This window comes from Scardinius erythrophthalmus (assembly GCF_964197995.2).
Source record: "Scardinius erythrophthalmus genome assembly, chromosome: 2".
In the NCBI taxonomy this organism is placed as follows: Eukaryota; Metazoa; Chordata; class Actinopteri; order Cypriniformes; family Leuciscidae; genus Scardinius; species Scardinius erythrophthalmus.
The window spans coordinates 426,114-437,500 of NC_138222.1; the positions used below are offsets into that span (position 1 = coordinate 426,114).

An 11,387-nucleotide genomic window follows, 5' to 3' on the forward strand; every position below is an offset into this window, starting at 1 on the left:
CAAAAAAAAAAGAACAGTAGTGTATATTGTTACAAAATATTTAGATATTAAATAAATGCTATTATTTTTTTTAACATTTTATTCATCAAATAATCCTAAAAAAGTATCAAAGGAGAAAACCATTATTTAAATGTGTAATAATTCACAATGTTACTGTTTTTTTTTTTTCTATAATTGAATCAAATAAATACAGGCTTGATGAGCATAAGGGACTTCTTTCAATAACATCGAAAGCAGTAATGTATCCAAACTTTTGACCGCTAGGGTTATGTATATAAACACCCGAGCCCCTGAGGAACTGGCAGATGTGAAGTGAAGTGAACACTGCCCAGTGAACACTGCCTAGGGCGCCTGTATACTGAACAGACATCATCGATCGATCACACGCGTCATCGCTAACAGGCGGCTCAGTCGAGCACTGACGTCATCGAGCGAGTTAAAATGGCGGATCCAAATGCAAAACAAACCGGGCAGAAAAGGTAAAATATATATTTCTTCAACAATTTGTCTTGTTTTTAAGAACTAAATCTCACGAATGCAGCTGCAACCATGCCCATAATACGATATAGACCTCTGTGTGATTAAAAATAGATATAAAATAATCCAGATTTAAACAGACACACCCAACGTCATATTGATATCTGTGTTATTAACATGCATTATGAATTATCTAGAGGAAAAGACCAGCGGGCGGTTTAATTTATTGTTATATTAATAATCAGGATAAATAGGAATGTTAGAGCCAAAGATCTTAAAATCATTTCAGATTTATCATCACTGTTTATTCATGATCGATAGTAAAAACACAACTTGCTACTTTTAAGTGGGAAAAAGAAGCCTCAAACTGAAGGATTCTTGTGCAAGTTTGTTATTTGTCTTTTGACTTTGTAAGTTTAATTTCAAGCCCGAATGAAGAAGGTCTTTCATCTGTGATCACGTGATGTTACAGTGATCTGGTCACGTGATGTTACAGTGATCTGGTCACGTGATGTTACAGTGATCTACTATCATTCATACTGTCCCATTTGTCAGATAATCAGGACAGTAGCCTAAGTTCCTTCTCTCCTGAATAAGTGATTTATGAATTAAAGCAGGGGTCACCAAACTAAGGCCCGCGGGCCGACTCAGGCCCGCCACCCCCCTTTGACTGGCCCCCCAGCCTCTCTGCCCCCCACTACTTGAACAGGCCCTATGAGGCAATCCCCAAAAGTCGTCATGGATGGTACGTCATGGTACGGGCGTCACAGTTTGGTGCATACATTTACACGGAGAATACACGGTATAAAAATAAATAAAACTTGCGTGCAATTTAATTAATGTAATGCGGAACTACTGTTAGATACGCAGATTCTTAGGGACACCTAATCTGTAGCTCCGCCTTAGCTCTGAAGCTCTGAAGCAGGCTGCGGTGTAAAGATTGCAATGCTGGAATATGTTGAGAGAGAGGTGTGGGCGCGATCGGAAAGTCGTAAAGTGTTTACTTATATTTGTGTGTGTGTGTGCGTGCGTGCGTGCGTGTGTGTGTGGCGCGGCCGCGATCGAACAGTGGAAACATAAAAACATACTCCGTCATTTAGTTTATGCAGGACATCATTCAAACTGCAAAGTGTTTAAGTTACTGTTAATTACATTTTTAAAGAAAACAAATATATTAATCTGAAATGTAGAAGATTAATTTTCAATTAATTCAGGTAGCTACAATTACCAAACATATCAAGGTATTTTTATTAATTGAATTAATGAACTAATTATATAAAACTATTGTCAGTGCACTACAAATAAACTGGTTCTATGCCTTTACTTTATTAATAAAACTTATTTAAAAAAAAAAAATCCAAGGCTTAAGACATTTATTTTTCTTTTGGTGGTCCAGCCTGAGACGTGCACAAGCCTTCTGCATTTTTGTTTTGCTTTTCCCTTCACTGTACCCAACCGTGATGTCTGAACCGAGGTATGAACCGAACCGTGACTTCTGTGTACCGTTCCACCCCTAAAAGAGAGTGCAGAGTTTTCAAAGAACAGTGGACCAACGATTATTTGTGAAGAATAACTTTAAATAAAACAAAGTGTGAAGACTCGATTACAACTTTTGCAAACCACTAGTAAAGATACACAAATATGTGCCAGGAATCAAGTGTTGATATAGTAGTGTGAATATACACAAAGTGGGGATGGCTGTGCCAGGCTAGTAATCTCTACTACACAATGAGGCCTGCTGGTGGTCATTTTGGTCTGGGTCATACGATTCTATGTTATATAGCTGACCCGGCCCCGGCCCCCCATCACAGTCAGGAACGATAATGTGGCCCCCAGAGAAAAAAGTTTGGTGACCCCTGAATTAAAGAGACCCACGACTCGTCAAACGTTAATTAAGTTGGCTTGAGAAAGCCAACTTACTGAAATCCTATTTAAACTTATTATTAGTGGTGCTTGCTGAAAGCAAGGCATCACTATTGTTATTGCTCATACTTATTATTCTTATTATTATTATTATTATTATTATTATTCTGGACAAAGTTTGGCGCGTAATGCGCCCCGCACCGTTTGTCACAGGCCCCTGAGTGAAGTGTCAAATCGACCGGCTCATTGAGGAGAGGTGTGCTATGACTTTTCTAAGCGATCGGGTGTACGATGTTCGCACAGCGGACGAAAAAGCGGCCAAAAAAGTCCCCATTGACTTTGCATTGGGAGTTCTAAAAACATTTGAATCCCAACTGCCGTTTTCACACACACAGACTCCAAAGGGCCTGACAGCCCTGCGTCTCTCCCTCTCTCTCTCCCTCAGAGGATTTATATTATCAAGCAGCCAATAAGTAATGGCCTAAAATCTTCATAGCCACACCCTAGCAACCAGTTTCAGCACCCTAGCAACCACTAAGAGCTCCCTAGCAACCACCCTAAACCAAAAAAAATTTGTTTTTAATTTTTTTTGTATTTTTTAACGCAATAATACACTCGTGGCCTTGCGATATTGCTCCATGCTTGTGCCTATTCGGCCATAGGCCGCAGGCCGAGTGCCGTACTGAAGGCACTCTTTATTAAAGATTTTAATAACTCTATAAAAACTCCATAGTAACCATCTTTGACAACTACTAACCACCTAGTAACACCATAGCAACTAAAAAAATACCTTAGCAACCATCCTGAACACCCTAGCAACATCTAGAAACGCTCTAGTAACCACCAAAAATACCGTAGCAACCACCCAGAACACCCTAGCAACTGTCTAGCAACCCCCCAGAACACCTAGCAACTGCCTAGCAACCACACAGAACACCCTAGCAACTGCCTAGCAACGCCCTAGCATCCACCCAAAATACCATAGCAACCACCTAGTAACGCCCTAGCAACCACCAAGAATACCCTAGCAACCACCTAGCAACTGCCTAGCAACCAACCAGAATACCCTAGCAACCGCCTAGCAACCACCCAGAATACCCTAGCAACCGCCTAGCAACACCATAGCAACCACCCAGAACACCCTAGCAACTGCCTAGCAATTCCTTAGCAACCACGCAGAATACCCTAGCAACCACCCAGAATACCCTAGCAACCGCCTAGCAACACCATAGCAACCACCAAGAATACCCTAGCAACCGCCTAGCAACACCATAGCAGCCACCCAGAATACCCTAGCAACTGCCTAGCAATGCCCTAGCAACAACCCAGAACACCCTAGCAACTGCCTAGCAACCCCCCAGAATACCCTAGCAACCGCCTAGCAACACCATAGCAACCACCCAGAATACCCCAGCAACACCCTAACAACCACCCAGAACACCCTAGCAACTGCCTAGCAACCCCCCAGAATACCCTAGCAACCGCCTAGCAACACCATAGCAACCACCCAGAATACCCTAGCAACTGCCTAGCAACACCCTAGCAACCACCAAGAATACCCTAGCAACCGCCTAGCAACACCATAGCAACCACCCAGAATACCCTAGCAACTGCCTAGCAACGCCCTAGCAACCACCCAGAACACCCTAGCAACTGCCTAGCAACCCCCCAGAATACCCTAGCAACCGCCTAGCAACACCATAGCAACCACCCAGAATACCCTAGCAACTGCCTAGCAACGCCCTAGCGACCACCCAGAATACCATAGCAACCGCCTAGCAACACCATAGCAACCACCCAGAATACCCTAGCAACTGCCTAGCAACGCCCTAGCAACCACCCAGAACACCCTAGCAACCACCTAGTAAAGCCCTAGCAACCACACAGAACACCCTAGCAAAACCCTAGCAACCACCTGAACAACATGAATAAGCCATATCTCAGCACCAGAACATCGTACAGACATGTTTGTTGGCTTGTATGCAATCATGTACCACACTCTAGCAACCGAGTGGCGAGTTTTGCCACTGCAAGCACCACTTCACATTTTCTTCAGGAAATGTACATTCTAGTTATTCTTCTTCTTCTTACTTCTTTTTCTGACCGCAAATTTTGGGACACTAACTCCTCCTAGACCGTTCAAGCTACATACTCCAAACTCGGGTCAGACCTTCATACTGTTCTGACTTGGTGTGCTATATCTTTTCAGACTGGTTTGACTTACGGTTTTCTTAAAAATTAATATTCAAAATCATAAAAATCCCATAGACTTTCATTGCAGACTGCTCAAATTGAGCCAAGACTACGGTAGCCCATTAGTGTACAAGCCAAAATCTCAAATCTAAATTCTCTGAAGCCCTAGACTCAATTAAACTACCATTCTCTATCTATCTATCTATCTATCTATCTATCTATCTATCTATCTATCTATCTATCTATCTATCTATCTATCTATCTATCTATCTTCAAACCTTTTCTATCTATCTATCTATCTATCTATCTATCTATCTATCTATCTATCTATCTATCTATCTTCAAACCTTTTCTATCTATCTATCTATCTATCTATCTATCTATCTATCTATCTATCTATCTATCTATCTATCTATCTATCTATCTATCTAACTTATCAATCTGTCTTTCTTTCTAACTAATCTATCTATCTTTCTAACTAACTTATCGATCTATCTTTCTTTCTTTCTTTCTTACTAATCTATCTATCTTTCTAACTAACTTATCTATCTTTCTTTCTTTCTAACTAATCTATCTTTCTAACTAACCTATCTTTCTTTCTTTCTTTCTTTCTTACTAATCTTTCTATCTTTCTTACTAACTTATCTATCTTTCTTTCATTCTAACTAATCTATCTTTCTAACTAACTTATATTTCTTTCTAACTAATCTATATATCTTTCTAACTAACTTATCTATCTTTTTTCTTTCTTTCTTACTAATCTATCTATCTTTCTAACTAACATATCTATTTTTCTTTCTTACTAATCTATCTATCTTTCTAACTAACTTATCTATCTTTCTTTCTTACTAATCCATCTTTCTTTCTTTTTAACTAATCTTTCTATCTTTCTAACTAATCTATCTATCTTTCTAACTAACGTATCTTTCTTTCTTAACTAATCTATCTTTTTAACTAACTTATCTATCTATCTTTCTTACTAATCTATCTATCTTTCTAACTAACTTATCTATCTTTCTTTCTAACTAATCTTTCTTTCTTTCTAACTAATCCTTCTTTCTTTCTTTCTAACTAATCTTTCTTTCTTTCTTTCTTTCTTTCTTTCTTTCTTTCTTTCTTTCTTTCTTTCTTTCTTTCTTTCTTTCTAACTAATCTTTCTTTCTAACTAATACTTTCTAACGAATCAATTTAACTAATCTATCTATCTTTTTAACTAACTTATCGATCTTTCTTCCTTTCTACCTAATATATCTATCTTTCTAACTAACTTATCTTTCTTTCTTTCTAACTAATCTATCTATCTTTCTAACTAACTAATCTATATTTCTTTATTTCTAACTAATCTAATCTATATTTCTTTATTTCTAACTAATCTATCTATCTTTCTAACTAATCTATCTCTCTTTCTTTCTAACTAATCAATCTGTCTCTCTTTCTTTCTTTCTTTCTTTCTTTCTTTCTTTCTTTCTTTCTTTCTTTCTTTCTTTCTTTCTTTCTTTCTTTCTTTCTTTCTTTCTTTCTAACTATTCTTTCTTTCTAACTAATTAATCTTTTTACTTTCTTTCTTTCTTTCTTTCTTTCTTTCTTTCTTTCTTTCTTTCTTTCTTACTTTCTTTCTTTCTTTCTAACTAATTAATCTTTTTTCTTTCTTTCTTTCTTTCTTTCTTTCTTTCTTTCTTTCTTTCTTTCTTTCTTTCTTTCTAACTAATCTTCTTTCTTTCTCTCTTTCTTTCTTTCTAACTAATCTTCTTTCTTTCTTTCTTTCTTTCTAACTAATCTATCTATCTTTCTAACTAACTTATCTATCTTTGTTTCTTACTAATCTATCTATCTTTCTAACTAATTTATCTATCTTTATTTATTTCTTACTAATCTATCTATCTATCTTTCTAACTAACTAAATAATCTATCTTTCTTTCTTTCTTTCTTTCTAACTAACTTATCGATCTTTCTTCCTTTCTAACTAATATATCTATCTTTCTAACTAACTTATCTATCTTTCTTTCTTTCTAACTAATCTATCTATCTTTCTAACTAACTAATCTATCTTTCTTTATTTCTAACTAATCTATCTATCTTTCTAACTAATCTATCTCTCTTTCTTTCTAACTAATCAATCTGTCTCTCTTTCTTTCTTTCTTTCTTTCTTTCTTTCTTTCTTTCTTTCTTTCTTTCTTTCTTTCTTTCTAACTAATTAATCTTCTTTCTTTCTTTCTTTCTTTCTTTCTTTCTTTCTTTCTTTCTTTCTTTCTTTCTTTCTTTTTCTTTCTTTCTTTCTTTCTTTCTTTCTTTCTTTCTTTCTTTCTTTCTTTCTTTCTTTCTTTCTTTCTTTCTTTCTTTCTAACTAATCTTCTTTCTTTCTCTCTTTCTTTCTTTCTAACTAATCTTCTTTCTTTCTTTCTTTCTTTCTTTCTAACTAATCTATCTATCTTTCTAACTAACTTATCTATCTTTGTTTCTTACTAATCTATCTATCTTTCTAACTAATTTATCTATCTTTATTTATTTCTTACTAATCTATCTTTCTTTCTAACTAATCAATCTTTCTCTCTTTCTTTCTTTCTTTCTTTCTTTCTTTCTTTCTTTCTAACTATTCTTTCTTTCTAACTAATTAATCTTTTTTCTTTCTTTCTTTCTTTCTTTCTTTCTTTCTTTCTTTCTAACTAATTAATCTTTTTTCTTTCTTTCTTTCTTTCTTTCTTTCTTTCTTTCTTTCTTTCTTTCTTTCTTTCTTTCTAACTAATCTTCTTTCTTTCTCTCTTTCTTTCTTTCTAACTAATCTTCTTTCTTTCTTTCTTTCTTTCTTTCTTTCTTTCTTTCTTTCTTTCTTTCTTTCTTTCTTTCTTTCTTTCTTTCTTTCTAACTAATCTTTTCTTTCTTTCTTTCTTTCTTTCTAACTAATTAATCTTTTTTCTTTCTTTATTTCTTTCTTTCTTTCTTTCTTTCTTTCTTTCTTTCTTTCTTTCTTTCTTTCTTTCTTTCTTTCTTTCTAACTAATTAATCTTTTTTCTTTCTTTCTTTCTTTCTTACTTTCTTTCTTTCTTTCTTTCTTTCTAACTAATCTTTCTTTTTTCTTTTTCTTTCTTTCAAACTAATCTTTCTTTTTTTCTTTCTTTCTTTCTTTCTAACTAATCTTTTCTTTCTTTCTTTCTTTCTTTCTTTCTTTCTTTCTTTCTTTCTTTCTTTCTTTCTTTCTAACTAATCTTCTTTCTTTCTTTCTTTCTTTCTAACTAATTAATCTTTCTTCTTTCTTTCTTTCTTTCTTACTTTCTTTCTTTCTTTCTTTCTTTCTAACTAATCTTTCTTTTTTCTTTTTCTTTCTTTCTAACTAATCTTTCTTTCTTTCTTTCTTTCTTTCTTTCTTTCTTTCTTTCTTTCTTTCTTTCTTTCTTTCTTTCTTTCTTTCTTTCTTTCTTTCTTTCTTTCTAACTAATCTTTCTTTCTAACTAATCTTTTTTCCTTTCTTTCTTTCTTTTTCTTTCTTAATAATCTTTATTTTTTCTTTCTTTCTAACTAATCTTTTCTTTCTTTCTTTATTTCTTAATAATCTTTATTTTTTCTTTCTTTCAAACTAATCTTTTTTCTTTCTTTCTTTCTTTCTTTCTTTCTTTCTTTCTAACTAATTAATCTTTTTTTTTCTTTCTTTCTTACTTTCTTTCTTTCTTTCTTTCTTTCTTTCTTTCTTTCTTTCTAACTAATCTTTCTTTTTTCTTTTTCTTTCTTTCAAACTAATCTTTCTTTTTTTCTTTCTTTCTAACTAATCTTTCTTTTTTCTTTTTCTTTCTTTCAAACTAATCTTTCTTTTTTTCTTTCTTTCTTTCTAACTAATCTTTCTTTTCTTTCTTTCTTTCTTTCTTTCTTTCTTTCTTTCTTTCTTTCTTTCTTTCTTTCTAACTAATCTTTCTTTTCTTTCTTTCTTTCTTTCTTTCTTTCTTTCTTTCTTTCTTTCTTTCTTTCTTTCTTTCTTTCTTTCTTTCTTTCTTTCTTTCTTTCTTTCTTTCTTTCTTTCTAACTAATCTTCTTTCTTTCTTTCTTTCTTTCTTTCTTTCTTTCTTTCTTTCTAACTAATTAATCTTTTTTTCTTTCTTTCTTTCTTTCTTACTTTCTTTCTTTCTTTCTTACTTTCTTTCTTTCTTTCTTTCTTTCTAACTAATCTTTCTTTTTTCTTTTTCTTTCTTTCTAACTAATCTTTCTTTCTTTCTTTCTTTCTTTCTTTCTTTCTTTCTTTCTTTCTTTCTTTCTTTCTAACTAATCTTTCTTTTCTTTCTTTCTAACTAATCTTTTTTCCTTTCTTTCTTTCTTTTTCTTTCTTAATAATCTTTATTTTTTCTTTCTTTCTAACTAATCTTTTCTTTCTTTCTTTATTTCTTAATAATCTTTATTTTTTCTTTCTTTCAAACTAATCTTTTTTTCTTTCTTTCTTTCTTTCTCTTTCTTTCTTTTTTTCTTTCTTTCTTTCTAACTAATCTTTCTTTTTCTTTCTTTCTTTGTTTCTAACTAATCTTTCTTTTTTCTTTCTTTCTTTCTAACTAATCTTTATTTTTTCTTTCTAACTAATCTTTATTTTTCATTCTACCTACTCTTTCCTTCTTATTTCTTTATCTCTTTTTTATTTATTTCTGTCTTGCCTTTTTCTTTCTTTCTTTCTTTCTTTCTTTCTTTCTTTCTTTCTTTCTTTCTAACTATCTTTCTATCTTTCTTTCTTTCTTTCTTTCTTTCTTTCTTTCTTTCTTTCTTTCTTTCTTTCTTTCTAACTAATCTTTCTTTCTTTCTACTTACCATTCCTTCTTATTTCTCTTTTTTCTTTATTTCTGTCTATCCTTTCTTTCTTTCTAACTAATCTTTTCTTTCTTTCTTTCTTTCTTTCTTTCTTTCTTTCTTTCTTTCTTTCTTTCTTTCTTTCTTTCTAACTAATTAATCTTTTTTCTTTCTTTCTTTCTTTCTTTCTTTCTTTCTTTCTTTCTTTCTTTCTTTCTTTCTTTCTTTCTTTCTAACTAATTAATCTTTTTTCTTTCTTTCTTTCTTTCTTTCTTTCTTTCTTTCTTTCTTTCTTTCTTTCTTTCTTTCTTTCTTTCTTTCTTTCTTTCTTTCTTTCTTTCTAACTAATCTTTCTTTTTTCTTTTTCTTTCTTTCTTTCAAACTAATCTTTCTTTTTTCTTTTTCTTTCTTTCTAACTAATCTTTCTTTTCTTTCTTTCTTTCTTTCTTTCTTTCTTTCTTTCTTTCTTTCTTTCTTTCTTTCTAACTAATCTTCTTTCTTTCTTTCTTTCTTTCTAACTAATCTTCTTTCTTTCTTTCTAACTAATCTTTTCTTTCTTTCTTTCTTTCTTTCTTTCTTTCTTTCTTTCTTTCTAACTAATTAATCTTTTTTCTTTCTTTCTTTCTTTCTTTCTTTCTTTCTTTCTTTCTTTCTTTCTTTCTTTCTTTCTTTCTTTCTTTCTTTCTTTCTAACTAATCTTTCTTTTTTCTTTTTCTTTCTTTCTAACTAATCTTTCTTTTTTCTTTTTCTTTCTTTCTAACTAATCTTTCTTTCTTTCTTTCTTTCTTTCTTTCTTTCTTTCTTTCTTTCTTTCTTTCTTTTTTTCTAACTAATCTTTCTTTCTTTCTTTCTTTCTAACTAATCTTCTTTCTTTCTTTCTAACTAATCTTTCTTTTTTCTTTTTCTTTCTTTCTAACTAATCTTTCTTTTTTCTTTTTCTTTCTTTCTAACTAATCTTTCTTTCTTTCTTTCTTTCTTTCTTTCTTTCTTTCTTTCTTTCTTTCTTTCTTTCTTTCTTTCTTTCTTTCTTTCTAACTAATCTTCTTTCTTTCTTTCTTTCTTTCTTTCTTTCTAACTAATCTTCTTTCTTTCTTTCTAACTAATCTTTTCTTTCTTTCTTTCTTTCTTTCTTTCTTTCTTTCTTTCTTTCTTTCTTTCTAACTAATTAATCTTTTTTCTTTCTTTCTTTCTTTCTTTCTTTCTTTCTTTCTTTCTTTCTTTCTTTCTTTCTTTCTAACTAATCTTTCTTTTTTCTTTTTCTTTCTTTCTAACTAATCTTTCTTTTTTCTTTTTCTTTCTTTCTAACTAATCTTTCTTTCTTTCTTTCTTTCTTTCTTTCTTTCTTTCTTTCTTTCTTTCTAACTAATCTTTCTTTCTTTCTTTCTTTCTAACTAATCTTTCTTTCTTTTCTTTCTTTCTAACTAATCTTTTTTCCTTTCTTTCTTTCTTTTTCTTTCTTAATAATCTTTCTTTTTTCTTTCTTTCTAACTAATCTTTATTTTTTTCTTTCTTTATTTCTTAATAATCTTTATTTTTTCTTTCTTTCAAACTAATCTTTCTTTTTTTCTTTCTTTCTTTCATTCTCTTTCTTTCTTTCTTTCTTTCTTTCTTTCTTTGTCTTTCTTTCTAACTAATCTTTCTTTTTCTTTCTTTCTTTGTTTCTAACTAATCTTTCTTTTTTCTTTCTTTCTTTCTAACTAATCTTTATTTTTTCTTTCTAACTAATCTTTATTTTTCTTTCTACCTACTCTTTCCTTCTTATTTCTTTATCTCTTTTTTATTTATTTCTGTCTTTCCTTTCTTTCTTTCTAACTAATCTTTTCTTTCTTTCTTTCTTTCTTTCTTTCTTTCTTTCTTTCTAACTAATTAATCTTCTTTCTTTCTTTCTTTCTTTCTTTCTTTCTTTCTTTCTTTCTTTCTTTCTTTCTAACTAATTAATCTTTTTTCTTTCTTTCTTTCTTTCTTTCTTTCTTTCTTTCTTTCTTTCTTTCTTTCTTTCTTTCTTTCTTTCTTTCTTTCTTTCTTTCTAACTAATCTTTCTTTTTTCTTTTTCTTTCTTTCTAACTAATCTTTCTTTTCTTTCTTTCTTTCTTTCT

At 31.3% G+C, this 11,387-nt stretch overlaps 1 protein-coding gene across 1 annotated transcript in view; it reads left to right on the forward strand.

The window, feature by feature from the left end:
* Positions 1-400: 400 nt before the first annotated feature.
* Positions 401-11,387, forward strand: part of dctn6 (dynactin subunit 6) — a 19,774-nt gene continuing 8,787 nt past the window's right edge. The window contains exon 1 of the mRNA XM_081394302.1: positions 401-479. Within this exon, the coding sequence (XP_081250428.1) occupies positions 442-479 (38 nt within the window). The 5' untranslated portion in view covers positions 401-441. The remainder of the gene's footprint in view (positions 480-11,387) is intronic.